Here is a 21736-nt window from a genome sequence, read left to right as displayed (position 1 = left end):
AATAAAAAACAGAAAATCCAACTCTGTAAGCCCCAGGAAGTCCCTGTTGCATACATGAAAGTTTTATCTGGGAAATTATTATTTTTTTATTATAATAGATCTGTTTTCTGTTCCTTATGAAATTCCAAGTATCTTATCATTTATGCTTATGAAAGGATTAGAATTACTCTCAATTGTATATTTCATAGGGCTTCCCTGTGGCTCAGCTGGTCAAGAATCCACCTGCAATAAAATCTAAGAAGTCCATTTTAATCTTGGAAGGAAATCCCCAATATTTCTATATATTCTATTGAATAGTTTTTCATTTTTAAAAGCAATTACAAATTCAGTCATTATGGCCTACAAACTATTCACTTCCCCATGCAAAAAGCTGGTAAGTCTTTGGCAGCAAGGAGTAATTTATAGGTGTTAGCTTTCATGCCACCAAAACTGTTGAGCAAGTTCCTCTGGTGGTTTCCAATAGGTAAGGCTTTTCAATAATTTCACTTTAAATAAAGGAGAAATAATTGTTATCCCTGAAAACGCTGTATTAACTTCATCTGACTTTATCATTAATTCTCAAAGTACACTGGAATGGGAAGGTGAGAAAATTCCACACAAATAAACCAAAGTTTAGCACTGAGTGATCATTCCACTAGCTAGGTCAAATAAGAAGTGGGATTAAACTAGAACACTTTCCCTAAATCACAAGTCTAAAGGAAACTAGAAATGCTACTGGCAAAACTGCTAGAATATGTCTTAACAGAATAATGTTCAATGCATATAACTTTACCTTTAATGAGAGAAATAAACAAGTGCTCTGAGTATAATAATTTTGGAGTCCTGTTTAAATGATACTGCGTGTAGAGAAAGCCATTTACACTTTCCTTTAATAAATTCTGTGGACACTAAAAATTTAAAAAAAACAACTGTAATAGAAATCAACGAATAAGATTTACTATGCTTTAAAAATTTCTGAATCACCATCAAAAAATACTCTGTTCAGACTACCTCATAATTGAAACTACAGAATCTAGAACTGTTTTCATAATTCATTGAGAATATTGAAATTAAACTCTATTAGGGCTTTTAAAACTGTCCACATATAGAAAAACCAGCAACAGAAATTAGAAGAAATAAATACCACTACCACAATAAAAAGCTCAAGACTTTATGACATATAATAAACCTGAATAAGTTATGTACAACACTGAATATCAAAAATTTGCACCATAAAACATAAGCAAGCAATTAATTTCCTGGCAAAGCTGCCATGTCAATTTGCTTCTCTTATTAAGGATCAGTAAAATACAAGGAAAAAAGTCACAGCACAGCCTCAAAATGGCGACAGAACTGACACAAGTTCTCTTTTTTTACCTGGGAAAGTTAAGTAATGTTGCAGCTAAGAGCCTCTTCACAAAGGCTTACTCTCACATGAAAAGACAGGTGAAGATAAACGTGTGGCAACACGGATGTGCACACATACGCTGGGCTTGCCCTTTAAATGGCGTGTACAGAAGTACTCACTATGACAACAGCATGGCTTCTGTTTCTGAACAGGGCCGCTTTAGTCTTTGTTTGAAATCTAAATCTAAGCTCCACTTTTCCCAACTGCCACTGTGATATTAAAAATCTATATAGGAAAGAAAGTGAACTTACTTTTGGTAGCAAGTGCTCTCTACATATTGCTCTAAACCTCATTATCCTCCCAGCTGCTGCTGCTGCTAAGTCGCTTCAGTCACGTCCGACTCTGTGCGACCCCACAGACGGCAGCCCACCAGGCTCCTCTGTCCCTGGGATTTTCCAGGCAAGAACACTGGAGTGGGCTGCCATTGCCTTCTCCAATCCTCCCAGCAGATGAACATAAATAGCCCTCTCAATACACGTTTCAGAAGGGAAAATGAAAAGAAAACTTAGAAGGTGCAGAAAACCAAACGCAATGCTAAAAAAGAAAGTTTTCAAACCTATACACTAAAAATACAAATAATGTTATTTAACAGTAAATCACTTTATCTAAAGTAGTGCTGCCTGAGAATCATGAAGCTTGGAGAGGGAGCGAAGAAAACACTCTGCTGTTGTTGCTTAGTCACTAAGTCGTGTCCAAATCTTTCGCGACCCCGTGGACTGTAGTCCACCAGTTTCCTCTGTCCATGGGATTTCCCAGGCAAGAATACTGGAGTGGCTTGCCATTTCCTCCTCCAGGGGATCTTCCCAACCAAGGGACTGAACCCACGTTTTACCACTGAGCCACCTGGGAAGCCAGAGGAAAACATGAAAAAATTAGAAATGAGGAAACAGAGTCAATTACCATGTACTTAATACAAAGGCCTTCCACACTGGGTATGCTGTCTAATATAGAGATCTTAGAGCAACATCTGCCTTTTTACAAACTTCTTTTATGTCTACACTTTTATCTTCGGTAGACAGGAGTTCTCGTCATCTTTTAAATCAACGTGAAGCATTAGGATAAATCATTAATCAAACATCATAAGGAAAAAAAAGGATATCCTTAAAACACTGTACTAGAGCACAAACAGCTGAAGGCTCCAAGGAAACACAAAGCTCCAGGCAGCAGAGAGGAGAAGGAGCTCACTGACGGGGAGTGAGTAACCAACCCAAGACGGCACTCAGACAGACACGCGTCCAGGCGAGACACAAAAGCGCTGATGATGTCTGAAACATACAGCGACGCTGCTCAGCCTCTAGATCACCACTGGATTACCTCAGAATGGGAGTAAGTTCAGGTGGAGGGTGCTTTTACGTTGGCCTACAACTTCAACCAGACAAAAACGAAACAAAACAACCTCTGTAAAAGGTCTCCTTCATTACTAACATCCAAAATAAATAAATGAGCAAGACAGAAACCAAGCCGAGAGCGTTCATTATAGTGAAAGATAAAATTATAACATAAACACTAACTTGAATTAGACATATGAAGGCTACTAAAATTTTCTTTCATTTGGTTAACATAATCAGTGCCTACCCCAATGCAGGTACTGGGCTAAGCTTATAAAAACTTACTCCTTGAAGGTGGGGATCTTGTGTCAGCCCGTATAGCCTCAGGTCCCAGTGATTGACACATTGACTCTAGAAGCATAAGGAGTAGGTATCTACAGATTCATTCATTCAACAAATATTCACTGAACTCTTTCTATGTACCAGCCACTGTGTGAAACACTTGTGATAGATAAATCAGTGAACAAAAAAGAAAAAAATGTCCCTGAACCCTGAGCTTCCAAAGCAGACCCAGGTTAAGAGCTTCTGCAATTACACTGTAGTTGTAACATTTTTTTTTAAAGGTACATACGTTTAAACACCAAGTTTTAAGGGTTTCACAGGTCAGTTCATTAGCCTAGTACATAATATTTACTCCAAGGTTTTTGCTGTAGATCCTGGAAAAGGATGGTGGGTAACTATTGCTTATAACTAAACAACAACTACCTGTTCTAAGTTTAGAAAACCTAAATTGAATACACTTCTGAAAAATAAAATTGCAAACAATGTACCATAACTTTAAATCTGTTTTTTGTTTTTCGGTTTTTTTTTTTTAGTTTTTTAATTTATTTGGCTGCATCAGGTCTTAGTTGCAGCATGCGGGCTTATCTGGAATCTTCCTGGACCAGGGATCAACCCCACCTCGGGATCAACCCCACCAGAGATTAACCCCAGGTTGATCCCTGAATTGCAAGGTAGATTCTTTTCTTTTTTTTTTTTTTAAGGTAGATTCTTTTACCACTGAGCAACCAGGGAAGTCTGAGCGTAACTTTAAATCTTTAAGCTGCCTAGACTTCCCTAGACACCTACCCCTGAGTAGAGAGATAACTACTAACATAAAGAAAGGGTCACAATCAAGATAAGCACTAGAGACACAGACCAGAGACTTTTGCCATGAGGTTACTGAGCTGATAAAGAGAAGTACAATGTGTCAGAACACAGAAAAGCCTAAAGCCATGGGCAGATTCAGGAAGGTGAACAAAAGTTTAGTTATCTGACATCTCTGACCCCTTTCTCAAGTGAGATGTTTTATAAACCGCAAAATCAAGTGTCTAATAAATACTATATCAAAAAGTACATGACTGTCAGTAAATGTTAATTATTGGAAAACACTGAATTAACAAGCAAACTGCTAAACAAAATAAACTTTTGGGAAGAAATTATTTGCCTATGACATACCCGGATAATGTTTAAGAAAATTTAGGTTGGCAAAACTCTACATCATCTTTATTCTCAGACCCAAATTCCCAGCTAAAGTCTTTATTCCATATAGATTATTTTGGAGCTGAACAAGTATTAAGCAACATAAAGTAACAGTTTATCAAAAAGAAGCATATTCCTGCTTGCAATCCAAGTTGAAAATAAGAGTGTGAGTCAGTGTGGCTACAGGAGGAGTCAGGGGAAAAAAAACATAAGGAAAGAGGAAAAATGTTTAAAGGAAAGCCAAAGTAAAAGGAGTCAGAGTAGAACAATGGGACTACATAAAACTCTGAAGAGCAGTCAAAGAATCAAAGTCCTTTATCTCTACCACCACTTTGTAATTTATATTGATTATTTATGTTTGTGGGTTATCCTCCAGAGGGACATAAACTATTCAAGACAATATACATCAGACTAATCTCTCTATACACCAAATAAGAGTTGTTTGGGGAAAAAAAGTGCCTAACAAATATATACTAAAAAAATATTACATTTCAATAGTCAAATAGAAAGTGAGTTTTATAATGCCATCCTAAAGTATTTTGCGATATAACTCTCGGTACAGATTGTTAACCTCCATTTACCTTATTAGACAACCATCTGTGCTATTCCAAATGGAAATTTCTAAATCAATCATCTTAAGTAAATGCTGTGAAAAGACAATTTTTAGTATCTTCTTCACAAAACTTTAGTTCTTCTCTCAAAACTCAAGACTTTTCTTAGAGGAGCAACATGAAAGCATTCCAACTTTAAAACCCTCAGATTATCCAGGTGGGTAAATTCAATACCACAATGTGGAGAAGTATATAAAATGCATCATTAATCAAAGGAATTAACAATTCAAAAGGTTTATGCACCTGATAAAGAGAGCTTCAAAATATATCAAGCAAAACCTGATAGAAATGCAAGGAGGAATAAACAAATCCGCAACTGCCACAGACTTCAATACCTTATCTGAAGAATAGAGTCAAGTAGAAAAATCAGCTAATGTATGCTCAACTTTAACACTCTCAAACAACGTGAACTGACATTTTTATGAAATACTCCACCCAACAGAGCAGAACACACAGTATTCTGAAGTGCACACAGTACACTGACCAAGAAAGACCACAATTAGGGCCATAAAACAAGCCTTAATAGTCAAAGAATTCAAACCATACAAAGTAAGTTATCTGACCATAAATTAGAAATCAAGAGCAGGAAGATCTTGGGAAAGTTCCCAAATGTTCATAAATTTAACAATAAATTACCCATGGGTAAAAGTAAAAAAAAGAAAAGTTAAAAGGAAAACATACCAAAATGTGTGCGACACATCTAAAGTTGTACTTAGGGGTAAATTAGTGGAGCTGACTGCCTATATTAGAAAAGAAGAAAAGTTTTGTATCAATAACTTCAGGCTCTACTTAAACTAAAAATTACAAGCAAATTTAAAGCAAAAGAAATGAAATAATAATAGCAAGCAAAGCAAAAACAAATGAAATAAAAAACAGAAAAACAATAAAAACTGAAAAACCAAAAGCTGATTAAGAACTATAAAACTGCTAAGTTACTAGACAGACTAATCAGGGAGAAAAAGAGAAAAAACAGAAATTATGACTAATAGAGGATGCCATTTCAAATCCTACAGATATGACATTGAAAGGAAAATAAGAGAATGTTAAATAACTTTTGACCAATAAATTTGACACAAACTTCCTACAGTTAGAACCAGACAAAGAACAACGGATGGTTCAAAACTGGGAAAGGAGTACGTCAAGGCTGTATATTGTCACCCTGCTTATTTAACTTATATGCAGAGTACATCATGCAAGATGCCAGGCTGGATGACTCATAAGCTGGAATCAAGATTGACAGGAAAAATATCAACAATCTCAGGTATGCGGATGATACCACTCTAATGGCAGAAAGTAAAGGAGGAACTAAAGAGCCTCTTGATGAAAGTTGAAAGAGGAGGGTGAAAAAGCTGGCTTAAAACTCAACATTCAAAAATCTAAGATCGTGGCATCTGGTCCCATCACTTGATGGCAAATAGAAGGGGAAAAGTGGAAATAGTGGCAGACTATTGTTTGGGTTCCAAAGTCACCGTGGACAGTGACTGCAGCCATGAAGTTAAAAGACACTTACTCCTTGGAAGAAAAGCTATGACAAACCTAGAAGGCTACTAAAAAGTAGAGACATCATTTTGCTGCCAAGTCCACATAGTCAAAGCTATGGTTTTTCCAGTAGGCATGTTTGGATGTGAGAGTTGTACCATAAAGAAGGCTGAGTGCTGAAGAACTGACGCTTTCAAATTGTGGTACTGGAGAAGACTCTTCAGACAGCAAGGAGATGAAACCAGTCATCTGGTTTCAACCAGATGAAACCTTGAATATTCATTGGAAGGAATGCTGCTGAAACTGAAGCTCCAATACTTTGACCACCTGATATGAAGAGCCAACTCACTGGAAAAATCCTGATGCTGGGAGAGATTGAGGGCAGGAGGAGAAGGAGGTGACAGAGGAAGAGATGGTTGGATGGCATCACCGACTCAACGGACATGAATCTGAGTAAACTCCAGGAGATGATGAAGGACAAGGAAGCCTGGCGTGCTCTAGTTCATGGGGTAGCAAAGAATCGGACACAACTTAGTGATTGAACAACAACGGTCAAAGTTCATCCAAGATGAATTTTTAAAAAAATCCTAGATAGCTCTAAGCATTTAAATTTGTAGTTAAGAATCCTTCCATAAAGAAAAGTCCCTGCCTACATAGTTTCACTGGTAAAATAAATCAAAGAAGTTAAAAAAAAAAAATCAATTTTACAGATGCCCATCCCCCACCAAACAAAAGTATCAAAGCAAAGCGCGTAATATCCTATGTCATTCTGTGAGATCAGTGCTATCTTGTTACCAAAACTGAAGAAATAATTATTGACATGAAAACTGTAGACCCCAAATCCCTCACGACCATTAACATTAAAACTCTTAACAAAATTTTAGCAAATTATATCTGATAATCTATAAAAAGCATAAATCATCACGACCAAGCGTGACCTTCCCCAGGATTGCAAGGTTTTTTAAAAACTCAGAAGTCAATGTTCTTGTGCTTATTAAGAAAATAAAAGAGAAAATTCTTTTGATAATTTCAACAAATGCAGAAAAATCATGTGACAAAATCTAACATTGATTCATAATTTTAAAGTCTCTGCAAACTAGGAATGGGAGGGAACTATTCAGCTCAACTAAGAAAAACTTACAGCTAACATCATACCTAATAGTAAAAGACTGAATGTTTTATCCCTAAGATTGGGAATAAAGCCAGGATGTCAGTTCTACTTCAACATCTTTATGCTAACCCATGCAATAAAGTAAGAAAAATAAAATGCAAACCAATTAAAAACAAATAAAATTGTCTTTATTACAGACAACATGATTTTTGGCATACATTCTAAAGGGATAAGGGCTGAAAAACCAGGAAATAATCATCAATTTTTAAAAAGTTTTTACAGTTAATAATAACCAGGGCATCCCTGATGACTCAGTGGTGAAAAATCTGCCTGCAATGCAATGGACACTGGTTCAACCCCTGGTCCAGGAGGATCCCACATGCCATGGAGCAACTAAGCCTGCACACCACAACTACTGAGCCTGTGCTCTAGAACCTGGGAGCCGAAACTACTCAGCCCACACTCCACAACTACTGACGCCCGCACGCCTACAGCTCACGCTCCGCAACAAGAGAAGCCACTGCAACGAGAAGCCCGTGGACCGCAACTACAGGGCAGCCCCCTCATCACGCCACAAGCAGAGAAAAGTCTTCATGCCGCAATGAAGACTCAACACATCCAAAAGTAAGTAAATTAATAATAATAATAATAAAAAAGAACCCACATACACGGATGATAGATACTTAGCAAAGGAATAGTAGAGCTAATTTCTTAAGCTATCTATAAAAGCATATAGGAGGTATCATAATTATGAAAGCTTAAAAGTTCTCCCTTTGATACTGGGAATAAAGAAGTCATTCCATATGATTTTCCATGTGATCAAAAGAACCTATAGAAATGTACTACCTTAACAGGTTGAATTTTGCAAGATGCTTTGATACATGGTCAATATACAAAAATCAACTGCCTTTCTATATCAGCAGGACAGAAAATGAAGAAATTTATTATCAATTACAAGAATATTTTTCAAATCTAATACCTAGGGATAAATCTAACAAAAGAAATATAAGACCTCTATATAGAAAACTATATACATGAGTTATGATAGCTAAATAAAACCTAAATAAATGTAGAGATGTATTGAGTTGATGGATTAAAGGAGTGAATTCCATTAAGATAATAATTCTCCTATAAAGTGATCTACAAATTCAATAAAACTGAAGTTAAAATAGGTCTTTGTGACAACAATAAAAAGGTTCTAATGTTTATACTGACATTCAAAGGGATAGGAACATCCAAGATATTCTTTAAGAACAGGAAGGAAGACTATCTATTAAATATCATCTTACTACAGAGCCACTGTAATGAAGGCACAAAGATACACAAACATATCAATGTGCTCAAACAGCTCAGAAACAAGCCACATATATAAGCACACTTTATTTATGACAAAGATGGCGCTACAAAGCAGTGGGGAAAGAATCATCTCTTTAATAAATCATGCTGTACAAGTTTGGGATCATAATGGAAGTAAAATCGAAATAGGACCCCTTGCTTCATATAATACACAAAATTAAAGTCTAGGCAGATTGTAGATCTAAACGAGAATGGTAAAGTAAGAAAGTTTCTAAAAGAAAACAGAGAAGAATATCCTCATATGAGAGTAGGAATATCAGGGCAATATCAGGGCAATTTCTTAAAATACACAAAAACAGTAACCAAGAATGAAAAATAGTGATATATTAGATATACTAGCCATACCAAAATGGCTAAGTGAAAAACATGGAATATATTAAGCACTGGCTAGGATATCTCACCAACCATGTATGAGGGGTCTCATTTCATTGATCCATACCCGACCGAACACAATATTTTTCATCTTTTCCCCCTTAGCTAGTTTGATGGATGTATATTTGTCTTTCATAGGAAAAGATGTTAGCATTATCTACAATTAAAGCTGAAGATAAATATATGCAGAAATTCCACTTCTAGTTACATATGCAACAGAAAAACTTACTAAGGTTCAAATACAGGAATGTTCATAGCAGAATTATTTATCAAAACCAAACACTGGATATGATCCAAATGTCTACTGACCAAAAAAATGGATCAGAGTTGTGTTCTATTCATTCATCAGTATACTATCCAGCAATAAAACAATGAAAATAAACAAAATACAGTCACATGCAACAACACTGATAAATCTCACAAAAGTAGCCAAACACAAAAGAATACATACTCCATGATGACTGAATTCATATAAAATTCAAAACACAGGCAAAACTAAACCTGGTGTTTAGGGATTTGAACTTAGGTTGTATAACCATAATGGAATGCAAGTAAGTAATTCTGCTGCAAATCAAGACAGTAGTTACCTCTGGAAGAGGAAGGTGTACTGACTGGGAGGAGCATGGCGGTGGCCTCAGGAGTGCTGGCAATGTTGCTTCTTGTCCAAGGATGTCATTACAAGGGTGCCTGGTTTGTAAAACTCACTGAGCTGCATATTTACGTCTTGGGCACTTTTCTGTGTGCATTTTGCCCACACACAAGTATAAGAAGTTGTCTAATTAAAACTCTTATGTAACAATATAAACTATTACAAAATGATTACAAAGGTTTGATGAGAGAAAAGCGAAATAAGAGGGGTGACCACGTTGGGCTGGAATTAACCGGTTGCAGTAGCAAAGAGAGTTGAGAGTTGAGGGAGTTCCATAATGAGAAGCCAACACGTGGTGCCCAAAACTAAAACCCAAACACACCATTTAAGCATATTAAAGCAAGTGCAAACAATCGGCTAAGAGGTAAGAGGCCTTGTTCTAGGAAACAGGAAAATGGCAGATGTGAAGTTGGAGGCCTGTTCATCTAACTTACAGAACTATCACTGACTCTCTAAAACCTTAAAAAAAAAAAAAAAATCCTACAAAGTCACCATTTCAAGCAGAAACTTCCCAGTCCCATCTCTTGCTCACTTCTTCACTTCTACCACATTCTATGAGAGAAGGCATTAACCGTTAACCTAAAGGAAATTTCTCTAAGCAGAACTGATTCTTCCTCCCACCCACCAACTTTGATTAGCTCACTTGTGAATCTTAAAATGAATATAAAAGAAAATAAAGAAAGAAAAACTCAATCTTTCTTCTAACCCATAATGAAAAATAAAGCTACAGAGAAAAGTTAAAGTATATAATGATTAAGGAAAAAAAGGAAGAATTTCCACTGTGGATTATAATGCATGAACTACCAGCAAATGATAGGAGAATAGCTACAGTAAGGAAATATGAATGTAAACATTTCTAAATGTAGTTAAAAACTAGGTGTATAACTTCCAGACTCAAGATACACACAATTAAGGCACGAGCGTTGTCGAGTTAAGGTGGCCCTAATGCATAAAAATTAGGCCGAAGACAGTACAATAAAATTATGTGAAATACGCTCATTTATCAATTTCTAAATAAATCTGATTTATTCTTAACTGACATCTTAATTATCCATATTTACATCTGGAATATAACAACTTTTCTTTCTTTAACAATCTGAGACAAACAAAATGTTATGATTATACATTAGCTATGCCTCTTCAGTTTCTAGAGCTGAAATGTCATGTCAATTACTTATATTAGATTTAATTTTACCTTGTTTAATCTGTCCTTGCACAGTATGACTGGTAGTTGGAGGGGAACCCCTTGCCTTGGAAAGGTCTGGGGTGCTTGGTCTAGGTGGCCTTTAAAAAGAAGAAGAAAATACATGTATATATACACATTCATAGTTTCATAATTCCAGAGCCATTTAAAATATTAAGCTTCCTAGTTCCAAATGAATTGCAATAGAAACACATACAGAACCTTTTCAATTTGCTGTACCAAAAAGATAGGGTTTTTGTGGGGGTTTTTTTGCTTTGTACCTATTATCATTTTCTATTTCAGATTTTAATACAGAAATTAAATGGTTAGCAAATAGCAAGTAAAACTTTTACATCTACAGTTTATGCTTTAAACTAGTTTAAGAAATATTTAATCTACTACCACTGACAGATAAATATGATAATTAGCCCTTCATTTTTCAATATTATTATGCTCATATTTCAGCCCACTCTGTATCATTGGTCCAAATGAATTTATGGAACAATATATTGAGTTCCATAATTACCATATGTAAAACAGTCGGCCAATGGGAATTTGCCGTAAGACTCAGGAAACTCAAACCAGGGCTCTGTAACAACTAGAGGGGTGGGGGGGCGAGGGAGGTGGGAGGAAGGTTCAAGAGGGAGGGACGTATGTATACCTGTGGCTGATTCATGCTGATGTTTGGCAGAAACCAACACAATACTGTAAAGCAATTATCCTTCAATTTAAAATAAATAAATTAAAATACATACAAAATAAATAAAGTAAAATATATACAAATTTCAAATAATTCAGCCATAAAGTCTGAAAAAGGCAATAAGGCATAAAGAAATCTTGACCTCCACGGCCGCCTGTTCCCTTTTGAATTCTGGTTCTACCACTTACTACTTGTGTGACCCTGGACAAGCTACTTCTCCTCCATGTCTCTGCTCTATCATCTGTAACAAAAGGATAATAAAAGTGCCCACCTTACAGTGTTAAGAGCATTAAGGAAATAATATTTGTAAAGTGCTTACAACAGAGCAAGACACTAGAGAAGTGCCACTTTAGTAGTTAAATTAAAAAAAAAAAAATCTAAATGTGGTCAACTCTCAATAAAGTATAATAAAACCAGAGTTTAAAAAGCTGTCTTTGTGACTTCTGGAAAATGAGAAATACTAAATCAGGCTAAGTATTCTAGAAACATTAAAAGAATACTCTTCCGCATTTACAAAGTTGTTTTCTCTTTTCCCATTGAGAAATTCTGACTACCTCTCATAAAATTTCTGAAGCCAATCACTGAACACTTACCATTCATTACACATGGGTCACAATAAAGAGATGCATTCTAACCAAATATACATCTTGAATTAAATGTCAGTGCCAACTACAGGTAGATATAATCCAAGATTATATTTACTGAAGAGCTAGTCTATAAGTTATTTGTTAAAGCTGAACTCTGACCTACTCTTCCATTCCAATGTTTTTTTAAGATAGCTACTAAGTATGTCTGAGTACAGATAAAACTGTACAATCTGATTATATTTTAAGCCATGCATGCTGTAGTTAAAATTTAAAGGGGAAACACTGAGATGACACAAAAATGCCAAGGCGTGTAGAGTCCCCCCTCATGGCGAAAAAAGGTAATAAGACGTGACAAAAAGAAAACAGGTTTCTTTTTTTCTGCATCATAAGGATAAAAATCAAGCTAACAAGGTCACACCTGGTAGGGCCCTTCTTCATGTGATCACCAATAAAAGTTGCATTGGTCATACTCATCAAGGTGTTTGCCAAAGATATGACAGACAGCAGATGCTGCGTGGTGACAGCCCGGGACAAGCCGTAGGTCCCCTTCCCGACACCCTCGGTGGCCGCCAGCTTCCTTCCCACTTGGGCTTTCCCGCGGGACAGTTTACCGGATGCCTGGTTATAACCGGGAAGCATCAGGGACATGTGACCTCCTCGCGACAAGAGGCCAAACGACACCGTGCAGTGGGGTTTCAGCATCCCCAGGCGGTCGAGACACACTTCGTCCAGGACCTCATTCAAACCCCAGGCGTGGAGGCAGGACATGAACAACTTCGCGGTGTCCATCGTCAGGTTATACTCCAACAGGGTCAGCGGCTTGGACTTGCTGGCCCGATACTCAGGGTCACCGTCCTCTCGCCTCTGTCGCACCGCCTCTTCATCCTCGTCTTCGTCATCCAGGAGGTGCTCCTTTATGTTCTCTTTGATGGTTTCCTTCACTTGTTGGAAGAGGACTGCTGCTCGTTTTCCGGTTAGAAAAGAGCCCCCTTTGTCTGAACTGCCAGATGCTTTCTGCAGATTCTCTGGGGAAATAAGCGTCGTATTCGGCCTAGAGGCTTCTTCAGTCAAGAGTTGAATAATCAGCGCTTCCACATCAAAGAAGAGCACGTGTATGTCCGGGTCTGTTAGGTTTGTCTTTATTGCTTGAACCATCAGGGAGTTATGAGAATATTTAGGTAAATTTCCCTGCAACAGATATTTTGAAAAGATGGTTATAATTCAAAGTATTTCATGTCATGCCTTCATTAATGAACAATACATAGTTGAAGGAATTAAGCTGCCTTTTTAGGTACCTATATCATTAAAAGGAACAAGGCAGCTTTGTCAATCAGCAGCACATAAAAGATATGAACTTAAAATCAGAAGAACGCCGTGCTGAAATAATTACAAAATTGTCAGTTTTTTTAAAAAGAAATGAAATACTATTATTGAAGCAGGGAGTCTTTCTACTCATAGAGCAGGTTAAAAATTGTTTTGATAACTTGAATGCAAATTCTACGTCTGAGAATAAGCCACTACTGTTTCACCTGAAAGAATAATCCATCCATCACAACTCTTCTTCCTTTTAGTTGCTGCACCAGATTCCTTTCTTACGTTACCTTCAGTCTCTCCCTGTTCGCAGATTCTTTTCCCTCAATAGAGAACATGTTCGAGCCTACTTAAGATTCTTCAAAAGAGCTTTTGTTTGACCACGTTCCTTCTTCTATTCCTCTCCCAGTCTACTGCCCCTTTTAGCCAAATGTAAGGAAAGGAGTAGATTAATCCAATGGAAACTCTTTGGTCCCTCTCCTCATTAATATCTTTGCATATCTCTGACCATAATCATTATTTCTGACATTGTTGACTTTGCTAAATGAGAAAGAGAAAGTACAAAAAGAGCTTCCCAGAGAATACCTTCTTGCTGAACCTTCTAATTCTGACCACTCAGTTACATGCCCTGAACACTCATTCTTTCTCCCACAGTAGAACCATCACCTATTTGTAATGGCCCCCTAATGTCCATCACCAGCCAGACAAGCTCTTGAAGGAGTTTCAATCCTGTATTTCCCACTGCTTTTACCTGGATGTCCCACAAAACCTTGTATCTAGTATGTTCTAACCTCACCCTCCCACTAAACCTGCTGCACCTCCCGAGTCACGGGTTGAGAACTGTTCGCCTCAGTCACCACCACCACGCCCAGACCCTTCTCTCTTCCAAAACGGATTCACCGCCCTTTGTCTGTCCTTACTCCCATCCAGCCTCTGCCGAGCCACAAGACTCCTGAAAAGCCAATCTAATCATGCCAGTCTTCTGCCAAAAAACTGCCCCATTATCATGGGTTATTAAGAGAAATGAAAAATACAAAACTGAAAAACTAAATCAAAATATGGGTGACTATATCTGACCTCAAGAGGAGAAAGGACTTGCCACACAGACCTAAATTTCAAATTCACTACTAGAAAAACTGAAGGCAAGTAAGAAATAGGAATAAAAATGCGCCACAAATAAGACTGATAAAGTTACAATCTATATTAAAAAATGAGTGCCAAAATAAAAGGGAAAAATATCACAAAAGTCAAGGACAATTCACAATAAAAGAGACAAATAATCAAGGAATATAAGGGAAAAACTGACTCAAACTAGCTGTCGAGATACCATTTATAAAATTAGCAAACAGTAAACACAAAAAATTACTTAGCCAGGAGTACAATGAAAGTCAAACCCACACACTGCAGGCAGGACTTTCAATAGCAGCCCTGTCAGAAGAGTAGGGGCGTGTGAGCCCTGAAGACAGTTTGATCAGTACATTTATTTCTAGAACCCTATCCTAAATAGTCAGAAATACAAAGATTTATGTGCAAAGATGCTTGGTGAAATAGTACCCACTATTTTAGATTGAAAACCACCTAAATAATCTAACAATAAGGAAATAAACAGTTTAAGTATAATCATATAATACATACTGTAATCACTACACATCATGCTTCCTTGGCACATTTAATCACATGGCAAAATGCCTGTATTCCAATTTTAAGTGAGATAAGATTACACATGAGCACACACGTACACACACACACACACACACACACACACTATACAACAGGTTTAAAATTCTGATTTCATTTATTTAATGCCCAAGTATGTATCTGAGCATGGTGAGAAACACTGGAAAGAAATGATGAAAATGTTCCTATTACTTTTGGTGATGCAATCATATCAGATCTACATTTTCTTATTTCTATATATTTCTTACATTATCTATAATCAGTATGTATTTTCATAATTAGAAAACACAGTTCTTGGATAAAATGCTAAATCCCTCAGCACAACATTCAAGATCTATTACAACTCGATGCCAAGTACTTTCCTGCTTTAACAGACAGGTTCCAGTGCCATAACCACACTCCCTCACCTACTGATCCCCTTCTTTCTTTACCCAAAATACTCTTCTTCACTCCACTCAAGCCCCTTCTCTTCCATCAAGATCCTAATTCTCCCACGGAAAGTTAACCCACAGCGAACCCAGTTCCCGTAAGACTTTTTATACACATCACAAACCCGCACGCCTTGGCTGTATTTATGTAATTATAGCTATCTTATGTATTTACATGTTCCTGTTCTCTATAGGAACTGTGTCTCACTCATCGTGTGCAATCCCATGCCTATCCGAGCACCTGGCAAAATAAACAAAGGACATTATAAAAATCCTTGTAAAACTATTTTAAGTTGCTAATCAACTCTTCATCATAACATCACACTAGGTCCCTTACATGGTCTCTCTTCCATCTCAGTCCTCCTCCCACCTGACTGTGTTCCTTTCCTGCTTAAGAGGCTTCAGCAGCATTTTATAACCCAGGGATAAAATCTTTGCAAAGCAAAGACTTCTTTGCAAAGCACAAAACAGCCTCTAAAATAGATGGCTGCCTATTCCTCCAATTTCATCTCTAACTACAACCCTACATCTTCCACTGAAACCAAATGAAGCCACCTGTGCCTTCCAGAGCCGCGCGGCCACGGCCTCTGCGCGTGGCTCCCGCCAGGATGGGACCCCCTTCTCGTCCTCACTGCCGCCACTCGCGCATACATCCACTCACCCTTCAAGAAGCAGCTCAAGGGGCTGCTCTTTCAAAACGTATTCCCAGAATTGTCTCTAATTCTGCTCACTTTGTATAAGCCTCTGCTCTGAACTAACACACGGTGTTTAAAGGGAGGCAGAAAATAAATATCACTTCCATACTACAGCTTAAGAACCTCAGGTGCGTCAGTAGTATGATACATTTCCACTACACAAAGTATGAAGTAAAAAAAAGCAAGACTTTCTGAATTCCATCCCGGTATTTCATTCATTTGTGCCGCATTCATCTATGTTCATGCAAGGCACTAAGGATACAGACAAATACGATGATTTTCTGGCTATGGAACCCCAAACTCACAACCACCCACATGACGGTGCAGTGTGAACAGCGCTGCAAACAAAGGACACAGGAAGGCACGATAAGAAAACCAAGGACCGAGTCCCCCTCGGGTGATCGGGGGCTCCCCACCGAAGGGCCAAGGTGAACTACGGAAGGCAGAAAGGTGAGAAGGGCTGAGGCAGGAGACAGCTCCGGATGGGTGCTGGTGTCGGTGCCCCAGGCAAAGCACGCAAGGCGTGGCTCGCTGAGAGCACAGAGGTCCACACCGAGGCTTCTGAACCTTCTCGTGCGGCCCAGGAGCCGCTAAAGCAGTGCCTCCCCGAGACCATCAGGGATGCTTGCTGGAGTACAGGTTCCAGGGCTGGATATCAGACCACATCTCTTGGAATGGACCAGAATCTGCCTACTAAAAACCTGAGATGACTTTACAGTAAAGCGCGAGAAAAAGAGGAAGAGAAAGTGAAGTCGCTCAGTCATGTCCGACTCTTTGCGACCCCATGGACTACAGCCCACCAGGCTCCTCCGTCCACGGGATTCTCCAGGCAAGAGTACCGGAGTGGGCTGCCGTCTCCTTCTCCAGGGGACCTTCCCGGCCCAGGAACAAACGCGGGTCTCCTGCACTGCAAGCACACACTCTACTGTGTAAGCCGCCAGGGAAGCCCGAAGTCTGAGAACTATTATCTGAAGACTTTAGTAAGGGGGGCAACATGATCAAATTTAATTTTATAACTACTCATCTACCAGCAATGTTGGCTGAAGAGAATAGATCCAGGTCATGAATACACGCTTGAAGGAAACAGAAGCCACCCAGATGAGCAGAGACAGAAATATGCAATGGCGCCAGGAATTAGAAGATGGGCTGGGGGACAGATGCACATGCTACCATCTTATTTCTCGCACCACTTTCGTATCTGCTTTTTCAAGCGCTGACTGTGTAACGTCAGACACTGTGCTTACAGGTGTGCGCTGCTGACGCTACCTGGACTGAATGAGACATTAAATTACATAATAAAAGCATTACACCTGATGGGCCATAACATCAGAACTGTTAGCAGCGAGAGCTCACACACCCGAGCCGCTGCCACGACCTGGGCGCTGTGCTGGGCCTTAGGGCCGCTGATGTCACAACAAATGCACTTTATATCAATATTAGGTAGACAGACGCGGCACGAGGTTTGAGGGAATAACAACATTAGGTAAACACGGTACTTTAGTAAATACTGTCTTTCCAGTTAAAAAAATCTACAAAATTAGTTTAGGAGAAAGAGAAACCATTACTACCAAAGAGTTAAAAATAAAAAAAAATCAAGCATGTTCGGTCATTATTGAAGCAGCAAGAGTTGCCTGAAGAAAAAAAACCCGCCATAACAAGGACACAAGGTCGTCTTGGAAGCTCCCTCCTCTGATGCCAACCACACGCGCCCCTTCAACACCCAGGACCTGCCCAGGTGCCGCCTCTCTGGCAGGGCTGCCGGCAGACCGCCTGTGTGATCGGGCGGCTGGGAGGTTATCTGCGTCCGGCACCCTGGGATCTGGGCGTGACTGCTGCGACTCCTCTCCTCAACCTCTTGGTCCTGCTGATTGTATCACTGTGGCAAAAATGGAATCTAATGGCAATCCACAGTCAGAAAAAGAGAGGGAGAAGAGAAAGACGGCAAACAGCAATGAAAGCAGATGAGACAGAGGGAGACAGGAGGAGAGGAGAACAGAGAAAGGCTCAAGCCCGCGTCCTGTAGATGAACTACAACTTCTAACGTCCCCAAGTCCCGCACGTGACCTGTAATGCCTGACCGCGGATTTCACTGACTAGCAAAGTCTTATTACAACAAAATATAGACACCAGCGAAGTTGTGAGGGTAAGATTTTAGCTACATGTACACACTGCTATCCCTCATAGCTCAGTCGATAAAGAATCTGCCTGCAATGCAGGAGAGCTGGGTTGGATTCCTGGGTCAGGAAGATCCCCTGGAGAAGGCAATGGCAACCCACTCCAGTATTCTTGCCTGGAGAATCCCGTGGACAGAGGAGCCTGGCGGGCTACAGTCCACAGACCGTGAGAGTTGGACACAACTTAGCGACTAACCCACCACTACCACACACTGCTCTATTTAAAACACACAACCAATAAGGACTTACTATATAGCACAGAGAACTCAGCTCAACCTTGCCTGCCAGCCTGGATGAGACCGGAGTTTGGGGAAGAATGGATACATGTGTATCTATGGCAAAATCCCTTTACTGTTCATCTGAAACTATCTCAACATTGTTAATTGGCTATAGTCTAATACAAAATAAAAAAATTTCTTTAAAAAAAGTTAGCTACATGCATGAGGATGGCAGAGTTGATCACTGGCATGTCTGATATCCAGTGTATTACACTAAGATTAGCTAAAGAAAAATAACCAAAACATCTACCAAACTCCTAGGACCTCTTGACTTAATCATAAGATATACAACATACAGAGCCAACTAACTCATTCAGTCATCTTATATTCTTCACAATTTCAAGTACAGGCCAACTGATCCTGGAAATTCTTTAACAGGAATGTTAGTATGTTTGCTCTGTCACCTTTATTAAAGAACATCTGAAATGTGTGCTCACAAACTCATTTTTGCATTATCATGGAGGAAGATTTAATTCAACTCAGCAAATATTTGTGGAATGACCATTTTCTACAATATGCTTGAAAGGAAAAAAAAGCCTCTGTACTTACGGCAATAATGTTAAAACTTACTTGAAAAAGGCCAACAGAAAAGCTAAATCATAAGGAATATACAAATGAAATGGTCTTGGTAGTAAAACCTAATGTTAAATGCAAAACACGTATACACGAACAAAGCTAGTTAGACATATTTGATATGTTATTGTAAGTTCTAACTTTGTCTTCTGTATATAGAAAAATACAGATTTAGTAATTTCAGATAAACAAGGAACTTGACTTAAAATATTACAGTAACGCAAAAATAAGAAAAAATTATTGGGTTGCTTGGTCATCACTGGAAGTGAACCTGTGGCAATCACATGAAGCTTTAGCAGCTGCTGAAACTGTCTCAAGTGAAACCCAAGCAAAGCGATGGAACTGTGATCACGGGATCAATCTGTATTCAACCTCAGGTATTTTTCAGCACACGCAAATACACACACAGCGCAAAGCAGCAGCCCCAGCAACAATAACAGACAAAACCAAACCAGTTATCTTACATTCTGCAGAGAAGAACGTTGTTATGCCCTTTCTACAACATTTACTATTACATATTTGAATATATGCCAGGTTAAGTCATGTCTGCTGAAACCCCTGATAACTTTGCCCCCTACACCAATGACATGATGATGCCCGCCGTATTTCATCTTACCCGATGACTAAGAGACAATTAAAACACTGGCGGTCATCTTACTTTTGCACCACTCACTTCAGCATTCCCAATTTAAAAGCTTACTTATTTCTGAACTGTTTTTTAATGTCATGATTTTTGAGACAATTTTTAAAGTTACCTGGTAAAATAATTCACTGTTTTTCCTGAAAGGGTCCTGAGTTCAACCTATAATCACAATATCAAACAGTTCAGATTTCTACCTAAACATTAACTTGATTTATGAAGTTAGCATTAAACATCAGCTGATTTTGATGGTAAAGTGGAAAGAAGAAAAGTGGATGATTTTTAAAAAAATTTTAAATCTCCTTTGAAACCAGAGATGAAGGATACTAATAAGACTAGGAAATGTTATCTAACATACACACACACACATGCCTCTACAAATATAAATACTGAGTTCTAAAATAGAATATAAGAAAAGATGTATTAAAAATATTATTATTTTATAAAATAACTATGTTGATATCATTTATAATGTATGCTGTAAATAATTTTTAATTTCCTAGGTATGGAGTACCAGTTTACTATTTAAGAATAAATTGATAAGAAAAATAAATAAATAATTTTATTCTTGATTATGGATAGAATATTTTATTGAATAAGGAACTTTAAAAGAACTTCTGAAATCTGATGCATAATGTTGAATACAAAAGTTTCAAAAAATAAAAACACAATGATGTCTTAATGTACTTTTAAAACATTCTAAAATTCAGTGAGGAGGAAAATCCAACCATCTGCTATTTTAAAAAGTAGGCTTTTAACGTTAATGATTTAGGGAAAGGATTAGGGAAAGGGAAGGAAGGCAGGGAATAAGGAAGACAAGGAGGGAAGAAGGAAACAAAAATTTAACGACCAAGAAAATGTGTCAAGACTGAGATGGAGATTTGGTGCCCTCTGCTGTCCTGTTGTGGTTACTGCACACTAATAGGAAAACAGATGCGCTCTCCCTCAGAGAACCCTGTTTTAAGTTGGAATTAGACAATGTACTTATTCTAAATATTTGGTTTTGGATAGAATGGGATTTTGTGATTAGGCATGAATTACAAGATACTCATTAGATGATGTTATTTCACTTCCTTTCATGTGTTTTCATTAACAAGTATATTAATAAGCATAAACCAAAAAGAGAGAGATTTTAGTTACTGAGGGGTTTTAAGGTTTTATGTGTGTGTGTGTGTGTGTGTGTGTGTGCGCGCGCACGCACACGTGTGCGCTCAGTCATGTTGGACTCTGTGTGACCCCCATGGACTGCAGCCCACCAGGCTCCTCTGTCCATGGGATTCTCCAGGCAAGAACACTGGAGTGGGTTCCCATTTCCTCCTCCAGGGCATCTTCCTGACCCAGGGGTCAAACCGGAGTCTCCTGCATCGGCAGGCAGATTCTTTGCCATCTAAGCCACCGGGGAGGCACCAAGGATTTATACTGTACTATAATTCATGTCATAAGACATAAATAAAATGCAAATTACTCACAAGTTAGTTATAAGTGTTAAACAAAGTTTCTTTTTATAAAGAAACTATCTTCTAAAGATATTTCTACAGGCCATGTCTTACAAGATAATATTGGAATAATAGTAACAGCCAATGACATTAACATAGTGAGACATTCCAAGACCAATACGCTGACTTTCCACAACACTAGCACAAAGGAGAATGACTTGCAACTCTCCCCAAAGGGCCAAGGGACCGGGTAACACGACCTGGACCCTGGAGGCGGGGCCCCTACTCCTCCTGCTTCTC

The 21736-nt window shown here is 38.5% G+C and overlaps 1 protein-coding gene across 2 annotated transcripts in view; it reads right to left on the bottom strand.

Annotated features, from left to right (window-relative positions):
- The window catches only part of WDR7 (WD repeat domain 7), a 340950-nt gene that overhangs the window by 225464 nt on the left and 93750 nt on the right, over window positions 1-21736 (bottom strand). For both annotated transcript variants that reach the window (XM_043889509.1, XM_043889510.1), the window contains exons 15-16: window positions 12643-13412; window positions 10950-11038 (exon numbers count right to left, since the gene is read on the bottom strand). In XM_043889509.1, coding sequence (XP_043745444.1) covers window positions 10950-11038; window positions 12643-13412 — 859 coding nt within the window. The remainder of the gene's footprint in view (window positions 1-10949; window positions 11039-12642; window positions 13413-21736) is intronic.

The sequence above is a fragment of the Cervus elaphus genome, chromosome 27 (assembly GCF_910594005.1).
Source record: "Cervus elaphus chromosome 27, mCerEla1.1, whole genome shotgun sequence".
Lineage (NCBI taxonomy): Eukaryota > Metazoa > Chordata > Mammalia > Artiodactyla > Cervidae > Cervus > Cervus elaphus.
The sequence above is the reverse complement of the archived record's forward strand: the minus strand, read 5'-3'. Positions and strand labels throughout refer to the sequence as shown.